Source organism: Oncorhynchus gorbuscha, linkage group LG25 (genome assembly GCF_021184085.1).
Source record: "Oncorhynchus gorbuscha isolate QuinsamMale2020 ecotype Even-year linkage group LG25, OgorEven_v1.0, whole genome shotgun sequence".
In the NCBI taxonomy this organism is placed as follows: Eukaryota; Metazoa; Chordata; class Actinopteri; order Salmoniformes; family Salmonidae; genus Oncorhynchus; species Oncorhynchus gorbuscha.
Genome location: NC_060197.1, coordinates 26,934,437 through 26,956,368, shown reverse-complemented (window position 1 = coordinate 26,956,368; position 21,932 = coordinate 26,934,437). Strand labels below are relative to the sequence as shown.

The window sequence follows — 21,932 nt, the reverse complement described above, 5'->3', positions numbered from 1 at the left end:
TGAAGGCTATTCCATGCGAGAACTTGCCAAGAAACTGAACAGAACAGTGTAAACTGTCTCTAACCAGAATAGAAAGTGGAGTGGGAGGCCCCGTTGCACAACTGAGCAAGAGGACAAGTACATTAGAGTGTCTAGTTTGAGAAACAGACGCCTCACAAGTCCTCAACTGTCAGCTTCATTAAATAGTGCCCGCAAAACACCAGTCTCAACGTCAACAGTGAAGAGGCGAGTTCCTCTGTTCAGTGTCTGTTATTTTGCTCATCTTAATCTTTTATTTTTATTGTCTGGTCTGAGATATAGCTTTTTCTTTGCAATTCTGCTTAGATGGCATGTCTGTCTTCAAATAAATCCAGAGTGAGTGCAAGAGACGGTGAGAGTGAGAGACAGCAGGAGAGCGAGAGTGAGAGACAGCGAGAGAGCGTGAGAAAGTGGTTTTGGGTTGACATGAAACAGCCTGCATTGAATTCCAAGCTCAAGCAGACAGATGGGCAGCTCTTCTTCTATTTGCTAAGCCACTTGATTAGCAAAAAGACCGCCACACGCTCATCCCACAACAGAATCATCCTTAGAGACCATTAGAGACCTACAGTAAAGCTGTCGTCCACGGGGTTGCATGTAAACGTATATCACCATGAACACCGCAAGCATAACCATCATTCTGCTCACCCTTCTGTCCATCTTCTCAACAACTGAAGGTAAATAATCATTAATTCATCACTTAATATTGTATACTTAATTATGTATTTTATTATTTTACTGCATGTATAAGCTGGGTACTTTAATTTGAAGTTTTAGCAACTAATCAACATTCCAGTAGTGTTGGTGACTCTTTACATGACAGTGTTCTTATTACTGGGTTATTATCCATGTTTATACAAATGAATAACTAAATGTAACTACTACTCATTATTATACTGTGTTTACAGCAGCAACCCTTACCCTAACTCTAGCCCTAACCCGTAACCATAAATATATACACATGAAAGAAAAACACTGAAATTGAACCAAGAGATTTAAGACAAAGCCATTGTGCTTTCCACCCTACCTCTCTATAGGGATAAATCAACCACGGGTTCTACGCTGCCTTTGCCCCAAAGTGCAGGCTGGTCTTATTCCGTTCAGGGATTTGAAGAGTGTGTGGCACCTCTCTCCTCGCCCACACTGTTCAAAGACTGAAGTCATGTGAGTGTATCCCTCCCTCTAATGATAAATCAACATAACTGAGCATTTATAATCAGTAACCGGTATGATTATTAATACATTTTGACAATGATCTAAACATGTTGTTGTCCCTCAAATGATAAATCGACACCTTGATAGTTTATCATCAGGTTAATTGTTTTGACAGTGATCTTCAGACTAAGTGTTAAAAACATGAAAATTAACTTGTGATTTAAATAAAGTTCAAGAATTTGCTCAAAGGGTACTGGTGCACATTTTGAAGTGAATTAAAGGGATGGTTTGTAATTCCTGACCTAGAAAGTAGCCTATGGATCATCTATGAACTATGCCTTTAATTATTTTCAGTGTCACACTCAAAAGGGGAGGTCAACTCTGCCTGGACCCAAAGAAACGTTTGGTGAAGATTCTGGTGGAGAGATCAACCAAAAGGTAATAACAATCCTTAACTGAATAATATAGTCCATGGCAGTGCATTGCTGCCATTGCCTTGTATTAGTGAAATCATAGCCTGGTCATACCCAAATCTAACTGCCAGTAGCGCAGGACCTGAAGCAAGGATATGCATTGTATTGATACCATTTGAAAGGAAACACTTTGAAGTTTGTGGAAACGTGAAATGAATGTAGGATAAAGTAGCACATTAGATTTGGTTACAAAGATAACAAAGAAAAACATGTTTTTTTGTACCATCATCTTTGAAATGCAAGAGAAAGGCCATCATGTATTATTCCAGCCCAGGTGCAATTTAGATGTTGGCCACTAGATGGCAGCAGTGTATGTGCAAAGTTTTAGACTGATCCAATGAACCATTGCATATCTGTTAAAAATGTTGTATCAAGACTGCCCAAATGTGCCTAATTGGTTTACATTTTCAAGTTCATAATTGCGCACTCCCCTCAACAATAGCATGGTATTCTTTCACTGTAATAGCTACGGTAAATTGGACAGTGCAGTTAGATTAACAAGAATTTAAGCTTTCTGCCCATATCAGATGTCTACGTCGTGGGAATCTTTTTTCTTACTTACAACCTCATGCTAATCAAATTAGTCTATGTTAGCTCAACCGTCCCACTGAGGGGGGGGGGGGGGAACACCGATCCCGTAGAGGTTAACAAAAGCAATGTCCTTAGCTAGTTTGAATTGTTTGTCTTCTATTTTGCAGAATGCAGGAAAGCAATCGTTCTAAAGAGGTTGGAAGCGTCACTCCTGCCCTGTTACACTTGTCAACCAGATGATGGGCATGATTCAACTGGACTGCCTTCCCAGCGACCAATTCTGAAGCACCCACAAGAACACTATGAATCCGATTGGGATATTGCACTGGGAAATAATTATGTTGAGTGATAGGGTAGATGTGGCATTGTGTGCCCATTTTCTCTATCCACGCATGACTTCATTACCGTCTCATATATCACACCCAAATATATCATCTTATATGAATTATATGTCCATTCATTGTTTTGGTATTTTTATTTCATATAATATGTTTTACTACTTATATGTGTTCATTATATCTTCACCTGTGGAAAAACACAGGTAGGGTCAGAAGGAGGAGTCCTTAAGAAGAGAGCTGCATATAGGTAACTGAAAACAGTCCTTTATAACAGGACTTAAAGACAGTGTCTGTCTATTGATGCTTTCATTTTCTAACTTGTCCAAGCAAGCAAATAAAAACAACATATTCATATCTGCTGACTGTCTCTGTATAACGTTCCACTTTCAGTCAAGCCTTTGGTTTCCAGACAAAAAAAGCTCTATAGCAAAGACAATGGCAGAGCTGTTGGTAAACTAAATGTCGTTCCCTATGTCCCACAATTCCCTATATAGCACACTACTTTTAACAAGTCCCTTGTCAAACATAGTTCTCTATATATAGAACAGGGTTCCATTTGGGATGCAGGCAGTGTGTTTTGATGCCTTGACCTGGTGATGACAATGTCTCACACAGTGCCTGCAGAAGCTGCAGCATGTGACTTACTGTTGAAGGTTATTACTAAAGACAATGAGGACAAGTCATTGCATCTTCTTTTGAATCCTGGCCAAAACCCTCTTACCAAAACACAGAGGTCTTGGTATGGTGCCAATACTTTAAGAAAAAGACTCATTGTGAGAACATGGAAATAGAATGAGCCCGGATTATTTGCATTAGTTTTGTGGGAAGCACATGCAGAGAACAACATTTGGAGCCAGTTTCTTAGACACAGATACATCAAGCCTAGTCCTGGACTAAAAGTCTTTTTAAATTGAGATTCTCCATTAATTTGAGCATGCTTTTTTAGCCCCGAACTAAGTTTAGACTGAATCTGTGTCTGGGAAACCAGCCCTGTGTGACAAATGACAGCAGTTTAAGATGAATAGGTTCAACTTTTGTTCATATATTTTTTTCTTAGAGTATTTCTGAGTTTAATGTCTTAGTAGAATATATACAGTGGGGAGAACAAGTCATGTATCGCAAGATCTTGGCCAACAACCTCCTTCCCTCAGTAAGAGCATTGAAAATGGGTTGTGGCTGGGTCTTCAAGCATGACAACGACCCGAAACACACAGCCAGGGCAACTAAGGAGTGGCTCCAAAAGAAGCATCTCAAGGTCCTGGAGTGGCCTAGCCAGTCTCCTGACCTGAACCCAATAGAACATCTTTGGAGGGAGCTGAAAGTCCATATTGCCCAGCGATAGCCCCGAAACCTGAAGGATCTGGATAAGGTCTGTATGGAGGAGTGGGCCAAAATCCCTGCTGCAGTGTGTGCAAACCTGGTCAAGAACTATAGGAAACGTATGATCTCTGTAATTGCAAACAAAGGTTTCTGTACCAAATATTAAGTTCTGCTTTTCTGATGTATCAAATACTTATGTCATGCAATAAAATGCTAATTCATTACTTAAAAATCATACAATGATTTTCTTGATTTTGTTTTAGATTCTGTCTCTCACAGTTGAAGTGTACCTATGATAAAAATTACAGACCTCTACATGCTTTTTAAGTAGGAAAACCTGCAAAATCGGCAGTGTATTAAATACTTGTTCTCCCCACTGTATCTTCACATCAGTTTATGTGATCAGACACACAGTATTTACCTTGTGTATGACTCCCTAAGTTGTTTAGCTGTCCTGTGTTTAATAGGCTTACACTGCTAAGTGTCTCCAACCTTAGATGGCCCCTGCTATTTTCCAGACCTCTCTGCCTTGCAGGCACACGAGACAGACCAGCTCATGACTACCTTTTGGTAAACATGGTGTGAACACACACAGAAACACATACTTGCGGTAGGGACATTCCTGAAGAAATCTCCATCTGTTATTGTTGAGGGAGCTACAGCAGATGCCTTTAGAAACCATCACATCATCACCCGCCTGCCCATCCGCACTAGACAGGTTAACATTTTATTTAATTGTATTTCTTTAACTTTTATTTATCCCCAGGAAGTCCCATCAAGGTTACAAGGCCTCTTTACCACCTCTTTATCATGAAGCTGTGTCTCCTGCTGGCTCTAGTGGGCAACTACTATATATTCTTTGCCAATGGTTAGACCCAAATATAGAAACATTCTATATAGAAATGTTATTTAGAACAAGCATGCCTCTCTGACATGTGGAATAAGGAATCACCTTTGCTCTATTTGTGACATTTCTACAAAACCCACAATGTTTGCCTAACTGTGTTGGTCGGCATTTGTTTCTATCTTCATCTACATTATTGTATAGTTTTTTAAATGTACTGTAATGTGTAGAGCGAGATGGCGTTAATGGCTTCTATGCTCATCATAGTTAAACAAGTTAATATGTAGAGGATCACATCACACCCTGTGGTCATCCTATGTATATACACAATAATACAGTCTGTCTAATACCAAGTCTGGAACTAACAGGACCCGGAATAGCTTCTACCAGTGGATGTTCCTCAAACGAGGAAGGGGAGGACCATCCTCCTCAGTGAAATTTCATAAAAGTAAAAATAGTGAAACATTTTTTAAAGTTTCCCTTTTTAGATAAAACTATATTAAATATATTCATATGTCACCAAATAATTGATTAAATAAAAAATAGGATATGTTGCAATGAAGGTCTACAGTAACTTCAACAGCACCCTTCTGGGGTAGCACCTTGGTGCAGCCGGAGGACAGCAAGCTTCCGTCCTACTCTGGCAACATTGACTTCAATACAATACCTAGGAGGCTCGTAGGTCTCACCCCTTCCATAGGTATACATGGTAATTATGACCACTTCCGGAGGACGTGCTCCAACCAATTAAAGCTTTTGGAGGAAGAAATACCATGTTGTCCGTCCATTCATCAAATTAGGATCAGAGAATTAACCTATTGATTTGTATTGGGATTGTGCCACAGAGCGTAATGGGGATTCTATCTGTTGAGAAGCTTGGTGACATCATTGGATAGGGATTAAGAGTGAAAATGGATAGTTCAGCATTTTTGGATATTATTAAATTCAGATGAGTTTTTTTCAAATGACATGAGTCTGAGGAGGAATATTATAAATTGTTTTCTTACTTTAAGAACTTTATTTTTGTGTCCAGTAAAGGCAATTTATTTAAATTTGCCTTGCTAATTTAAATGGCTAGCTAGCTACTGTACCAGCACGAGTGTGCAGTTTTCTGCGCCAGAATGGTAGAATAGCTAACGCTGCTGAAAATGTTGGGTCCGTGTGGACTTTTTGTCGAAGAACCCCTTGCATTCTCTGGGGTACATGGAAAAAGTGTGAATTAAAAGCGAGGGAGGACCACTGCCTGAGATCAGTTTCATGAAGAAGAATGAAAAGGTGAGGGTGTTCAATACCACCTGATCAAAAGTATAGATTGTTAAAACCTCTTACACGGAACCCAAACAGTCTGCGCGCGTTCACTATCGTGCATAAATTTATGTTGATCGCGTTTGGTGTAGACCAAACGCGATCACGACACGTAGGTTGAAATATCAAAACAAACTCTAAACCAATGACATTAATTTGGGGACAGGTCAAAAAGCATTTAACATGTATGGCAATTTATATAGTTAGCTTGCACTTGCTAGCTAATTTGTCCTGGGATATAAACATTGAGTTGTTATTTTACCTGAAATGCGCAAGGTCCTCTACCCCGCCAATTAATCCACACATAAAACGGTCAACAGAATCGTTTCTAGTTATCTCTCTTACTTCCAGGCTTTTTCATCTTTGAACGTATATGGTGATTAGCATCTATACTTTCATAGTATTACCATGACAACTGGCAAAACATTTCATCTTTCAATACCCAAGTGGGTATAACCAATGAGGAGATGACACGTGGGTACCTGCTTCTATAAACCAATGAGGAGGCAGGACTTGCAGCACAATCTGCGTCAGAAATAGGAATGACTTCTATTTGAGCCCTTTGCAACACAGACTCTCGTTGGCGCACGCGAGCAGTGTGGGTGCAATAATTGAATAACATGGATTTCTAAATGTATTTTGCAATGCTCGCGCACGCGACGTGTCTGGTCTGGTCAGCATGTTATGGATCGTGGACTGCTAGCGGTCCACCTGAGACAACATCCGATGAAATTGCAGAGCACCAAATTCAGAATAAGAAAATCGAAGTATTAAACATTCATGAACATACAAGTGTCTTACCTCATTTAAAAGGTTAACTTCTTGTTAATCCAACCGCGTCGTCAGATTTCAAAAAGGCTTCACGGCCGAAAGCATACCATGCGATTATCTGGAGGACAGCGCCCCAAATCAAAATACTTTTTCAACCAGCACCGGCTTCACAAAAATCACAAATGGTGATAAAATCACTTACCTTTTGAAGATCTTCCTCTGTTTGCAATCCCAAGGGTCCCAGCTACACAACGAATGTTTGTTTTGTTCGATAAAGTCCTTTATATCCAAAAAAGTCAGTTTAGTTGGCATCATTGGTTTCAGCAATCCACTCCTTCAACATGCATACAAAGGAATCCAAAAAGCTACAGATAAACTTCATCCAAACAAGTCAAACAATGTTTCTAATCAATCCACAGGTACCCTAATATGTAAATAAACGATAATATTTCAGATGGAAAGAACGGTGTTCAATAGAAAAGGAAACTAATGAAGAGTGTGCCCTCGTTTACACGCTCCAAAAGTCTACCTGTCCTGATGAGAACACCTTGGATAAACTACAACTACTTGTTCAAGAAACAAGCCTGAAACCCTTTCTAAAGACTGATCTTTCTAAAGATCTAGTGGAAGCCATAGGAACTGCAACCTGGGTCCAATTTATTTGTATATCCCATAGGCTAGCATTGAAAAGGCCTGTGACCTCAAAAGAAAACATTTTTCCTTTGGTTTTCGCCTGCCATATCAATGCTGTTATACTCAGACATTATTTAATCAGTTTTAGAAACTTCAGAGTGTTTTCTATCCAAGTATATGCATATATTAGCTCCTGGGCCTGAGTAACAGGCAGTTTACTTTGGAAACGTCAGTCACCCGGAAATTCAGGATACTGCCCCCCTAGCCTTAAGAAGGAAGCCTTTCATAAAGTTCCGCCGACAAGGGCAACTATAAGGAGCTTGCAGAGGTAATTGCACGTTACGATGCTTTACTTGCTGAACTTATCGAACTTTCAACTCTTTTTTGGGATGTCGAAAACAATTCCGAATGATTCCAGCACATAATCCATTAAAAGATTAAAGAGATTGACGCTGCGCATTCTTTCGCGTGTGCTCAAGTAGGCTTTCCACTTTCCTCTGGTATTTATTTAGCAAAGATGATAACACATACTCACTCCGAACAGACACTCAAAAACGCATGATATAAATGTTGCAGCAGCCTGAACTACACCTAAACATTAGAAATCTGACATGCTGTATGGGATGAAAACAAGATTATTCTTCAGTCTCATCAACTGTAGGCTAGCTGCATACAGCCTATGCCCACTGTCTATCCGGTCAGGGTCAACTCATTGGTAACATTATGTATTTATAGTCCGTTTGTGTGTCAGGAAAAAACGTGAATGTGCTCAAATTGAGTTTATATGAAAAATTGGGCTGGCTAGGCTGCATATACGTTTTCAATCCAGAATGATTAACTGGAATTAATGAATCAACATAGCGGCAACAGATGTGAGTAAATGTTTTGTAAGGCCTACAGCTGCATAGGCCTGCATGATGTAAACATGCATAAAAGCCAGCTCATCCCTGTGAGTTCTATTGTCTATCAGTTGTTGTCTATGTGTCTGGGTAGAGGAAATCCCCCTCCTAATCTAGTCTAAATATAATTTATAGGAACAAGTATAAGGTAGATGCAGTTTGACAGGGTTTTCAGGGCCCCCAAGGGCCAGGAGATTTTTTTCAAGAGTTAAAAACAATCATGTGACCTGATTAGAAAAATCTGGTCCAATCATAGCCCATATAAAACCTTTTTTGCGACTGATTAATCACTGTCATACCTTTTATAGGGTCCAAAGTGTTCCTAGTTAGGTTAACATATATAAGGAAAAACTCCAAGCCCCAAGGTGTATGAAGCCATGTCTCATGTGTCCGCTCTTCCACTGGCACATTGAATGGTTCCTCTCCAAGCACTGTGAGTACACCTCTACATTTTCTCTCATTCCTGTATGTCGAGTCAATCACATACACAATCCCCATTGTTACACATGAATGATTTTACTCCTTGCTTGGACTAACTCATTCCTAGCTCTTTTGTCTAACTGCGTAGTGTTATTGTTTTTTGTCTTCCCAGTCAAATCCTGCCCTGCACTGAACATCAAGCCTCTGAACACCTCAACTCATGCCTCATAGCCTCAGTCATTCACTGCTGTGATCCCTTTCCAACACAGTGTAAGTAGCCCTCTCATTCCCATTCCCCATAACATGGTACAATAAATGTCTTTATTAAACGCTTTAGGTTAAAATAATTAGTCTTTTTGACGACTTTCGAAACACGCTTTTGTCGTCTCCGTGCGTTTACTCACCTATACCGTGGGTCTCCCATGATCCTCAATTTTTCAAGTCACCAACCTCCACTGGTTCTACCTCCAAGCTATAAGACTGCTGAACAAGACTTGCTAAATAGCTAATGAAATGGCTTCCCGTACCACCTGTATTGACCCATTTCTGCACTAACTCCCTCTCACTGACTCTATACACACACTGGACTCTACCCACCCACTCATACTGACACCCCAACACACACAACATATGCCCACACAACACGTGTACTGACGCCACACACATTTACTCACTGTGGCTATTGTCAATTATCTATCCTTTTGCTTCGTCACTTTATACCTACCAATATGTACATATAGCTACCTCAATTACCTCGTACCCCTGCACATCAACTCATTGTTCACTGTGCATTTATTCCTTGTGTCACTATTTCTATTTTGTTTTATCTTTAACTCTGGATTGTTGGAAAAGGCCTGTAAGTAACCATTTCACTGTTAGTCTACAGCTGTTGTTTAAGAAAAGTACAAAAGTACAGAACATTTGACAGTTTACAACTGAATATCATCAGTAAACACTGGACCTTAAAGTTAACTTTTATTGGGCCAGCTCCTTAGATGTCTCTCCAAGTGTGTGTGTGTGTGTGTGTGTGTTTATGTGAATGAGGAACTGTAGAGAGCAAACACTTTTGTGTTGCAATAATGGACTCTGTCTCTATCCAATACACAAAACAAAATAATGAAAACATATTTTAACAAAATCTCAAAATCTTGGAATGTATGAACTAAAAGATTGATGAATTGTTCTTGGTATGCACACAATCGGGAGGGATTACAACAGACAATGCCTGTGTAATCAGCTGGAGTCCAGACAGAGCGTCAAGATCCTTCCCAGAGGGCCACACTGCAAGACCACAGAGGTCATGTGAGTGACTCTACGGTCAAATTTCTGCCTGACAACATTGGGGACACATGCCAGATCTTATAAAGCCTGGAAAGCAGTGCTTCATTTGTGTATCGGGAGGTGCCAGAACAAAATGTGAGCACAAGAGGGGGGTAACTTGGGGAGCTCGGAGGTACCGGATGAGAAAAATAAAATGACCTTTATAATAAAACATTGCATGCACATCATCACATTTGCATAGAGCAGTAGAGTAGAGGCATTGCACACATGGGGAAAATATGGCCTAGGGTCCGGGAAAATATTTGTCTTTTTATAAATGCATTTTATGCAATTCTACATCCTTTAACATTAAATATATATATATATATATATACTTTTTATTTATTTTACTAGGCAAGTCAGTTAAGAATAAATTCTTATTTTCAATGACTGCCTAGGAACAGTGGGTTAACTGCCTGTTCAGGGGCAGAATGACAGATTTGTACCTTGTCAACCTTTCGGTTACTAGTCCAACACTCTAACCACTAGGCTACCCTGCAGCCATGATTGAATGACTGAAGACCTTGGCATAATCTTTAATGCTGTGTTCATAACAACTGGGAACTCGGAATTCGGGAAATCTCCTACTTCTTACCAGTGCATTGAAGACAATTGGGAACTCCGAAAAAAAAAAACGAAAACCGACTGGGCAAATTCATTTTGAACGGTCATCCAACTCGGTATTCCAAGTCTGGAACTCAAGCCTCTTTTTAGAGCTCAAACGTTCTGACGTAATGATTTCCCCAGAATTCCCAGTTGTCCTGAAAGCACCATAGTACCACGCAAATTATCGGAATGACAGGCATCTTTGAAACTGACAAACTGAGGATCTGAGATAGATAAACCGACATTGTCTTGAATCCATCAATAGCAATAAGAGGAGTAAATTATAGTTTTAAAAGTGATATCCAGTTTCACTGACTCACCCAACGATGCACAGCTCAAATGTTCTTTTTCTCTCTGATTTGACTTTTTAAAACAATATTTGGAACTTGATGAAATATTTTGGTAGCCTTCAGCAGCCCGATTTAGAATGTTCTCTATTTCAACAAGAGCCAATTGCTTTTACATTTACATTACATTTACATTTAAGTCATTTAGCAGACGCTCTTATCCAGAGCGACTTACAAATTGGTGCATTCACCTTATGACATCCAGTGGAACAGTCACTTTACAATAGTGCATCTAAATCTTAAAGGGGGGGGGTGAGAGGGATTACTTATCCTATCCTAGGTATTCCTTAAAGAGGTGGGGTTTCAGGTGTCTCCGGAAGGTGGTGATTGACTCCGCTGTCCTGGCGTCGTGAGGGAGTTTGTTCCACCATTGGGGGGCCAGAGCAGCGAACAGTTTTGACTGGGCTGAGCGGGAGCTGTACTTCCTCAGTGGTAGGGAGGCGAGCAGGCCAGAGGTGGATGAACGCAGTGCCCTTGTTTGGGTGTAGGGCCTGATCAGAGCCTGGAGGTACTGAGGTGCCGTTCCCCTCACAGCTCCGTAGGCAAGCACCATGGTCTTGTAGCGGATGCGAGCTTCAACTGGAAGCCAGTGGAGAGAACGGAGGAGCGGGGTGACGTGAGAGAACTTGGGAAGGTTGAACACCAGACGGGCTGCGGCGTTCTGGATGAGTTGAAGGGGTTTAATGGCACAGGCAGGGAGCCCAGCCAACAGCGAGTTGCAGTAATCCAGACGGGAGATGACAAGTGCCTGGATTAGGACCTGCGCCGCTTCCTGTGTGAGGCAGGGTCGTACTCTGCGGATGTTGTAGAGCATGAACCTACAGGAACGGGCCACCGCCTTGATGTTGGTTGAGAACGACAGGGTGTTGTCCAGGATCACGCCAAGGTTCTTAGCGCTCTGGGAGGAGGACACAATGGAGTTGTCAACCGTGATGGCGAGATCATGGAACGGGCAGTCCTTCCCCGGGAGGAAGAGCAGCTCCGTCTTGCCGAGGTTCAGATTGAGGTGGTGATCCGTCATCCACACTGATATGTCTGCCAGACATGCAGAGATGCGATTCGCCACCTGGTCATCAGAAGGGGGAAAGGAGAAGATTACTTGTGTGTCGTCTGCATAGCAATGATAGGAGAGACCATGTGAGGTTATGACAGAGCCAAGTGACTTGGTGTATAGCGAGAATAGGAGAGGGCCTAGAACAGAGCCCTGGGGGACACCAGTGGTGAGAGCGCGTGGTGAGGAGACAGATTCTCGCCACGCCACCTGGTAGGAGCGACCTGTCAGGTAGGACGCAATCCAAGCGTGGGCCGCGCCGGAGATGCCCAACTCGGAGAGGGTGGAGAGGAGGATCTGATGGTTCACAGTATCGAAGGCAGCCGATAGATCTAGAAGGATGAGAGCAGAGGAGAGACCTCCTCAACCTGTGTTTTCTCGAGATTGTATTTGAAATATTGTTAAAGGGCTGTTTTTGTCTGCCTGCTGTTTGTTCATTGACATACAGTGGGGAGAACAAGTATTTGATACACTGCCGATTTAGCAGGTTTTCCTACTTACAAAGCATGTAGAGGTCTGTAATTTTTATCATGGGTACACTTCAACTGTGAGAGACGAAATCTAAAACAAAAGTCCAGAAAATCACATTGTATGATTAAGTATTTCATTTGCATTTTATTGCATGACATAAGTATTTGACACATCAGAAAAGCAGAACTTAATATTTGGTACAGAAACGTTTGTTTGCAATTACAGAGATCATACATTTCCTGTAGTTCTTGACCAGGTTTGCACACACTGCAGCAGGGATTTTGGCCCACTCCTCCATACAGACCTTCTCCATATGCTTCAGGTTTCGCGGCTGTCGCTGGGCAATACTGACTTTCAGCTCCCTCCAAAGATTTTCTATTGGGTTCAGGTCTGGAGACTGGCTAGGCCACTCCAGGACCTTGAGATGCTTCTTACGGAGCCACTCCTTAGTTGCCCTGGCTGTGTGTTTCGGGTCGTTGTCATGCTGGAAGACCCAGCCATGACCCATCTTCAATGCTCTTACTGAGGGAAGGAGGTTGTTGGCCAAGATCTTGCGATACATGGTCCCATCCATCCTCCCCTCAATACGGTGCAGTCGTCCTGTCCACTTTGCAGAAAAGCATCCCCAAAGAATGATGTTTCCACCTCCATGCTTCACAGTTGGGATGGTGTTCTTGGTGTTGTACTCATCCTTCTTCTTCCTCCAAACACGGTGAGTGGAGTTTAGTCCAAAAAGCTCTATTTTTGTCTCATCAGACCACATGACCTTCTCCCATTCCTCCTCTGGATCACCCAGATGGTCATTGGAAAATTTCTGACGGGCCTGGACATGTGCTGGCTTGAGCAGGGGGACCTTGCGTGCGCTGCAGGATTTTAATCCATGACGGCGTAGTGTGTTACTAATGGTTTTCTTTGAGACTGTGGTCCCAGCTCTTCAGGTCATTGACCAGGTCCTGCCGTGTAGTTCTGGGCTGATCCCTCACCTTCCTCATGATCATTGATCCCCCACAAGGTGAGATCTTGCATGGAGCCCCAGACCGAGACAGGTGTCTTTTATACAGGTAACAAGTTCAAACAGGTGCAGTTAATACAGGTAATGAGTGGAGAACAGGAGGGCTTCTTAAAGAAAAACTAACAGGTCTGTGAGAGCTGGAATTCTTGCTGGTTGGTAGGTGATGAAATACTTATGTCATACAATAAAATGCAAATGAATTACTTAAAAATCATACAATGTGATTTTCTGGATTTTTGTTTTAGATTCTGTCTCTCACAGTTGAAGTGTACCTATGATAAAAATTACAGACCTCTACATGCTTTGTAAGTAGGAAAACCTGCAAAATCAGCAGTATATCAAATACTTGTTCTCCCCACTGTATTTGCAGTGTATTCCCAACTGTAAGCTATGCCTTGTTTTTGGTATACACTCTACAGCTACGCAATAATAAAATAAGATATTGAACCTCTGGGGCAAAATTATAGGCTTTCTCCTGGTATAATGTTTTACACATTTAAAAGTCTCTCAGCCTATCACACAATGTTATGCAAATGAGTTGCTGAATGTGAGGATGCGGGAGGCATGCTGAGGAAGAGTTTTTGGGAAGGCGTTGCTTGCGGGCTGGTCATTGCTGGGGTGCACTGTCTGTTCCTCCATACGAACTATCAACTTGATTATTCCATGGGAGATCAGTGTCCTAAACTGTTTACGCTAGTCAACAAACAATGTGCGAGTTTCGGTGGCCTTACAGGTTTGTTACACTATTCTGAATTATTACATTTATTTCCAAACAGACAGCAGTAGTCTAACTCTCATTCCCCCCCCCCACCCACCCACATTGAGTTAAATGTATCCAGGGTGCTGCAGCTCCTCTAGAACCCTATGATTCTATAAGGAAATAAATTACAACGTGCAACGCTGGAGATATGTCTTTCAGAGCAGAGAAAGGGAGTGAGATTATAGAAAGTGAATCTCGTTCTAGTTCTTGTGAGAGAGACAGCGGATTAACGAGGCAACTCTTGTACGCTCCCTACCGCCTCCCTCTTGGCCCTAACCCCTTGATGTTTGGAGATCTGTCGGGTCTGGGTAGGTATAAGTAGTGCAGTGGCGGAGCTTCCACCACATTGCTTAGATCTGACAGATCTGCAGAATCCAAGGGTTAGGGCCAAGGGTGAGGGTTAGGTATTGATTTGAGACTGGCTGCTAGCCCCTCTAGGCAATTGTGGAGATCTGAGAGGACTGGATGGGTGTAAACAATATGGTGGTATATCCATCTGGACCTCTGATTGGCCAGGTGAAATGTTGCCATATTGCTTTCACCTATCCAATCCCCTCAGGTCTACCCACGTTCATAGGGAGTAGGGGCTTAATTTGTTTGCAATTCCTCCAGACAGAAGCGTGGAACACATTTCCCATGAAGTTACTCGCACATGTATCAAACTCAATGACCCCAATCTCCTGTCTGTTTTTAGAGTGAAAACAGGGTGAACATCCCAAAATATTACTCCAACTTCCAAAGAAATGGATTCACCTCATTTCCAAAAAAAAGTCTGACATTTGATGCAAATGAGCCTGACAAAGCATCTGTAATATAATCTGGAGAGTAATGATGAGCTGACAGACCCCTGTCTGTAACAGTGGAAGTGTCTGTATAAACAGTGGATGTGTCTTGGAGCTGTCTGTACAGCCACAGTGACTGTGTCTTGTTTTCCAGTGCTAGTCTGGAGAGTGGAGAGAAGATCTGCCTGAACTCTCACTCTGGCTGGGTGAAGAAACTTGCTCGCTTCGTCGTCGAGAGGCAGTCACAGAAAGGATGAATCTATAGATTAAGCAGAGTAATTTCTTTGTCCTCTGTAGTTCTGTTCTGCAATCATCCCTCCAAGCAAAAGTTGTGAGTCAACCTTATTTCAAATTACTACACTGAACAAAAATATAAACGCAACATGCAACAATTTCAACGATTTTACCGAGTTACAGTTCATATAAGGAAATAAATAAACGAATTAGGCCCTAATTTATGGATTTCACATGACTAGGCAGGGGCGCAACCATGGGTGGGCCTGGGAGGGCATAGGCTCACCCACTGGCAGCAGCATACCACCCTGCATCCCACTGCTGGCTTGCTTCTGAAGCTAAGCAGGGTTGGTCCTGGTCAGTCCCTGGATGGGAGACCAGATGCTGGAAGTGGTGTTGGAGGGCCAGTAGGAGGCACTCTTGCCTCTGGTCCAAAAAATAGCCCAATGCCCCAGGGCAGTGACACTGCCCTGTGTAGGTTGCTGTCTTTCGGATGGGACATTAAACTGGTGTCCTGACTCTCTGAGGTCACTAAAGATCCCATGGCACTTATTGTAAGAGTAGGGGTGTTAACCCTGGTGTCCTGGCTAAATTCTGGAAAAACTCCGGACCTTATAAGGTATGACATGATTCATTTGTTGTAAAAATATTTAAAATGGGCTATGATGGGACCAGAGTTTTTCTAATCAGGTGGTTAAATGATTTTTTTTTAAACTCCTGGAAAAACTCCTTGCCTTGGGGAGGATGAAAACTGTCAGACTGTAGCAACCCTGTACTTGTTCATATGAATTATGTTTAAAAGAAGGACTAGGGATTCTATAAACAGACAACGAGAAGCAACATGATTGGTCAATAAAACTCACAGGGCTGAGCTTGCTTTCTGCTTGTTTGCATCGTGTAGTCCACTCTTGCCCTATGCAACTGTTGTGCCGAATTAAAAATGTACTCACAGTCTGTCAGATATTGGGTTTATTCATCCAGTTAATCATTTGGGGTTGAAAAAGTTTATGTAGCCTAGTCAGCCCAAGTTTAAATATAAATAATTTACCCTGGTCGGAGGGACACGGCGCATAGTAGGCTGGACAATGCAGCTGCTGTTGTTGGAACCCTACAGTTGATCAGACTGAAAAATAGTCAAGTTTCCATGCAATACAGCAGTGGATCCAAACTGTGGGGTCGGCATAATTTGTTCTTATTTTTTTTAAGGAACTCAGTCTGGCTTTCAATTTACTCTTGAAAGTTGTAGTGGTAGAATGCACAAGGTGCAATTTCGAAATTGGGTGGTGCATCAGTTTTCCTCTTGTCACTACCATAGAGTAGTGCTCAGCGATTTAACCAAAATACTGGTGATTTTTCTGTTTGAAACAACTAATTGACCGACATCGGTTAAATGGTTTTGAATTCCATTTAGGATATAAATTCAGCAAAAAAAAGAAACATCCCTTTTTCAGGACCCTGTCTTTCAAAGACAATTAGTCAAATTAAAAAATAACTTCACAGATCTTCATTGTAAAGGGTTTAAACACGGTTTCCGGAAACATGCTTGTTCAATGAACCATAAACAATTAATGAACATGCACCTGTGGAACGGTCGTTAAGACACTTTATTTTATTTTTACGTTATTTTACCAGGTAAGTTGACTGAGAACACGTTCTCATTTGCAGCAACGACCTGGGGAATAGTTACAGGGGAGAAGAGGAGGATGAATGAGCCAATTGTAAATTGGGGATTATTAGGTGACCGTGATGGTTTGAGGACCAGATTGGGAATTTAGCCAGGACACCGGGGTTAACACCCCTACTCTTACGATAAGTGCCATGGGATCGTTAATGACCTCAGAGAGTCAGGACACCCGTTTAACGTCCCATCCGAAAGACGGCACCCTACACAGGGCAGTGTCCCCAATCACTGCCCTGGGGCATTTGGATATTTTTTTAGACCAGAGGAAAGAGTGCCTCCTACTGGCCCTCTAACACCACACTAACAGCTTACAGACGGTAGGCAATTAAGGTCACAGTTATGAAAACTTAGGACACTAAAGAGCCCTTTCTACTGACTGAAAAACACCAAAAGAAAGATGCCCAAGGTCCCTGCTCATCTGCTTTAGGCATGCTGCAAGGAGGCATGAGGACTGCAGATGTGGCCAGGGCAATAAATTGCAATGTCTGTACTGTGAGACGCCTAAGACGGTGCTACAGGGAGGCAGGAAGGACAGCTGATCATCCTCACAGTAGCAGACCACGTGTAACAACACCTGCACAGGATCGGTACATCCGAACATCACACCTGCGGGACAGGTACAGGATGGCAACAACAACTGCCCGAGTTACATCCTAAATGCACAATCCCTCCATCAGTGCTCAGACTGTCCGCAATAGGCTGAGAGAGGCTGGACTGAGGGTTTGTAGGCCTGTTGTAAGGCAGGTCCTCACCAGACATCCCCGGCAACAACGTAGTCTATGGGCGCAAATCAAGTCGTGGTTTTGTCTCATCCGATGGTCGGATTCGTGTTTATTGTCGAAGGAATGAGAGTTACACCGAGGCCTGTAGACTGGAGCAGGATCGATTTGGATGTGGAGGGTCCGTCATGGTCTGGGGCGGTGTGTCACAGCATCATCGGACTGAGCTCTTTGTCATTGCAGGAAATCTCAATGCTGTGCGTTACAGGGAAGACATCCTCCTCCCTCATGTGGTACCATTCCTGCAAGACAGGAATGTCAGTGTTCTGCCATGGCCAGCGAAGAGCCCGGATCTCAATCCCATTGAGCACCTCTGGGACCTGTTGGATCGGAGGGTGAGGGCTAGGGCCATTCCCCCCAGAAAAGTCTGGGAACTTGCAGGTGCCTTGGTGGAAGAGTGGGGTAACATCTCACAGCAAGAACTGGCAAATCTGGTACCGCCCATGAGGAGGAGATGTACTGCATGACTTAATACAGCTGGTGGCTACACCAAATACTGATTTTGACCCACCCCCCTTTGTTCAGGGACGCATTATTCCATTTCTGTTAGTTACATGTCTGTGGAACTTGTTCAGTTTATGTCTCAGTTGTTGGATCTTGTTATGTTCATACAAACATTTACACATGTTAAGTTTGCTGAAAATAAATACAGTTGACAGTGAGGATGTTTATTTTTTGCTGAGTTTCTTTCTTTCTGTGAGCTCAATACACACACAGCACAGTTTCTCTAAAGGTAAATCAGATCCAGCCTGAACTGTGCGATGTAGTAGGGAGTTGTACAGTTGGAAGTTTACATACACCTTAGCCAAATACATTAAACTCAGTTATTCACCATTTCTGACATTTAATCCTAGTAAATATTCTATGTCTTAGGTCAGTTAGGATCACCACTTTATTTTAAGAATGTGAAATGTCAGAATAATAGTAGAGAGAATTGTTTATTTCAGCTTTTATTTCTTTCATCACATTCCTAGTGGGTCAGAAGTTTACATACACTCAATTAGTATTTGGTAGCATTGCCTTAAACAATTTAAACTTGAGTCAAACGTTTCAGGAAGCCTTCCACAAGCTTCCCACCATAAGTTGGGTGAATTTTGGCCCATTTCTCCTGACAGAGCTGGTGTAACTGAATCAGGTTTGTAGGCCTCCTTGCTCGCACGCACTTTTTCAGTTCTGCCAACAAATATTCTATAGGATTGAGGTCAGGGCTTTGTGATGGTCAATCGAATACCTTGCCTTTGTTGTCCTTAAGCCATTTTGCCACAACTTTGGAAGTATGATTGGCGTCATTGTCCATTTGGAAGACCCATTTGCAACCAAGCATTAACTTCCTGACTGATGTCTTGAGATGTTGCTTCAATATATCTACATAATTTTCCTTCCTCATGATGCCTTATATTTTGTAAGGTAACAAAGCACCCCCACAACATGATGCTGCCACCGCCATGCTTCACGGTTGGGATGGTGTTCTTCAGCTTGCGAGCATCCCCCTTTTTCCTCCAAACATTATGATGGTCATTATAGCCAAACAGCTCTATTGTTGTTTCATCAAACCAGAGGACATTTCTCCAAAAAGTACGATCTTTGTCCCCATGTGCAGTTGCAAACTGTAGTCTGTTTTTTTTACAGCTGTTTTGGATTAGTGGCTTCATCCATGCTGAGCGGCCTTTCAGGTTATGTCAATATAGGACTCGTTTTACTGTGAATTTAAATACTTTTGTACCTGTTTCCTCCAGCATCTTCACAAGGTCCTTTGCTGTTGTTCTGGGATTTATTTGCACAGTACGCGTCTCCTTCCTGAGCTGTACGACGGTTGCGTTGTCCCATGGTGTTTATGCTCGCGTACTATTGCTTGTACAGATGAACGTGGTACCTTCAGGCGTTTGGAAATTGCTCCCAAGGATGAACCAGACTTCAGGCACATATATGTATGGGTGTTTTGAATGAATCATCACCTTTTATAGGAATGCTCACAGCGAAGGCATGTCTGCGTATTCTCTATGTTGCATGTTCCGTTGCAAACTGAACATCTCTCGAACAACTTCAGCAGGCTATCCTCAAAAAACAATGTTCTGTTTGTTCTGTTCTCTTCTTTGGACACTGCTAACAAACCTCCAAACGAGCTTCAACGCCACACAACACTCCTTCCGTGGCCTCCAACTGCTTTTAAATGCTAGTAAAACTAAGTGCAGGCTCTTCAACCGATTGCTGCCCGCACCCTCCCGCCCGACTAGCATCACTACTCTGGACAGTTCTGACTTAGAATGTGTGGACAAATACCTAGGTGTCTGGTTAGACTAAACTCTCCTTCCAGACTCACATTAAGCATCTCCAATCCAAAATTAAATGTAGAATCTGCTTCCTATTTCGCAACAAAGCCTCCTTCACTCATGCTAGCAAACATACCCTCGTAAAACTGACTATCCTACCGATCCTTGACTTTGGCGATGCCATTTACAAAATAGCCTCCATCACTCTACTCAGAAAACTGGATGCAGTCTATCACAGTGCCATCCGTTTTGTCTCCAGAAGTCCCATATACTACCCACCACTGCGACCTGTATGCTCTCGTTGGCTGGCCCTCACTACATATTTGTCGCCAAACCCACTGGCTCCAGGTTATCTATAAGTCTTTTCTAGTTAAAGCCCCACCATCTCAGCTCACTGGTCACCATAGCAACACCCACCCATAGCACACGCTCCAGCAAGTATATTTCACTGGTCATCCCCAAAGCCAACACTTCCTTTGGCCGCCTTCCAGTTCTCTGCTGCCAATGACTGGAACAAATTGCAAAAATCACTGAAGCTGGAGACTTCTATCTCCCTCTCTAACTTTAAGCATCAGCTGTCAGAGAATCTTACCAATCACTGCACCTGTACACAGCCAATCTGTAAATAGCACACCCAACTACCTCTTCCCCATATTATGACTTACCGTCTTGCTCTTTTGCACCCCAGTATCTCTACTTGCACATCATCTTCTGCACATCTATCACTCCAGTGTTAATGCTAAATTGTAATTATTTCACCTCTTAAGTCCTATTTATTGCCTTACCTCCCTACTCTTCTACATTTGCACACACTGTACATATATTTTTCTATTGTGTTATTGACTGTACTTTTGTTTATGTGTAACTATGTGTTGTTGTTTTTGTCACATTGCTTTGCTTTATCTTGGCCAGGTCGCAGTTGTAAATGAGAACTTCTTCTCAACTGGCCTACCTGGTTAAATAAAGGTGAAATATATATATATTTTTTTTAATGTTGGAATGTTGCTGCAGGGACTTGCTTCCATTCAGCCAAAAGAGCATTAGTGAGGTGGGGCACTGATGTTGGCTGATTAGGCCTGGCTCGCATTCGGCTTTCCAATTCATCCCAAAGGTGTTCGATGGAGTTGAGGTCAGGGCTCTGTGCAGGCCAGTCAAGTTCTTCCAAAGTCATTTCTGTATGGACCTCGCCTTGCGCACAGGGGCATTGTCATGCTGATACACGAAAGGGCCTTCCCCAAACTGTTGTCACAAAGTTGGAAGCACAGAATCGTATCTAGTATGTCATAATATGCTGTAGCGTTATGATTTCCCTTCACTGGAACTAAGGGGCCTAGCCCGAACCATGAAAAACAGCCCCAGACCATTATTTATCCTCCACCAAACTTTACATTTAGCATTGTGTATTGAGGCAGGTTCTCATGGCATCCGCCAAACCCAGATTTGTCCGTCGGACTGCCAGATGGTAAAGCATGATTCATCACTCCAGAACTGCGTTTCCACTGCTACAGAGTCCAATGGCGGTGAGCTTTACACCACTCCAGCCAACACTTGGCATTGCGCATGGTGATCTTAGGCTTGTGTGTGGCTGCTCAGCCATGGAAACCCAATTCATGAAACGCCCAACGCCCAAGTTCTTCTGCTGATGTTGCTTCCAGAAGCAGTTTGGAACTTTAGTAGTGAGTGTTGCAACTGAGGACAGACGATTTTTAAGCGTTTCAGCACTCGTCAGTCCCGTTCTGTGAGCTTGGTGTGGCCTACCACTTTGTGGCTGAGCTGTTGCTCCTAGACATTTCCACCTCACAATAACAGCACTTACAGTTGACTGGGTCTAGCAGGGCAGAAATTTGACAAACTGACTTGTTGGAAAGTTGGCATTCTATGACGGTGCCACGTTGAAAGTCACTGAGCTCTT

The 21,932-nt window shown here is 42.6% G+C and overlaps 2 protein-coding genes across 4 annotated transcripts in view; both read left to right on the top strand.

Annotated features, from left to right (window-relative positions):
• The first annotated feature begins 222 nt into the window (after positions 1-222).
• LOC124014419 (permeability factor 2-like) lies at positions 223-2,869 on the top strand. The gene is made up of 4 exons (XM_046329365.1): positions 223-695; positions 1,056-1,182; positions 1,528-1,611; positions 2,345-2,869. Exons 1-4 carry the CDS (start codon positions 632-634, stop codon positions 2,415-2,417), a joined length of 348 nt encoding a protein of 115 aa, XP_046185321.1. The 5' UTR covers positions 223-631; the 3' UTR covers positions 2,418-2,869.
• A 5,724-nt stretch (positions 2,870-8,593) lies between these two features.
• Positions 8,594-21,932, top strand: part of LOC124014513 (protein inturned-like) — a 65,729-nt gene continuing 52,390 nt past the window's right edge. For all 3 annotated transcript variants that reach the window (XR_006835034.1, XM_046329604.1, XM_046329606.1), the window contains exons 1-2: positions 8,594-8,720; positions 8,880-10,009. Coding sequence is in view for 2 of the 3 variants with exons in the window: in XM_046329604.1 (XP_046185560.1) it covers positions 9,897-10,009 (113 nt within the window). In the remaining variant the exon portion in view is untranslated. The remainder of the gene's footprint in view (positions 8,721-8,879; positions 10,010-21,932) is intronic.

Excerpts from the sequence above, each read along its gene's own strand:
- LOC124014419 (XM_046329365.1), top strand. The coding sequence starts at position 632 with ATGAACACCGCAAGCATAACCATCATTCTGCTCACCCTTCTGTCCATC. Across the intron at positions 696-1,055 it reads CATCTTCTCAACAACTGAAG|GGATAAATCAACCACGGGTT; the intron begins GTAAATAATCAT and ends ACCTCTCTATAG. Across the intron at positions 1,612-2,344 it reads GTGGAGAGATCAACCAAAAG|AATGCAGGAAAGCAATCGTT; the intron begins GTAATAACAATC and ends TCTATTTTGCAG.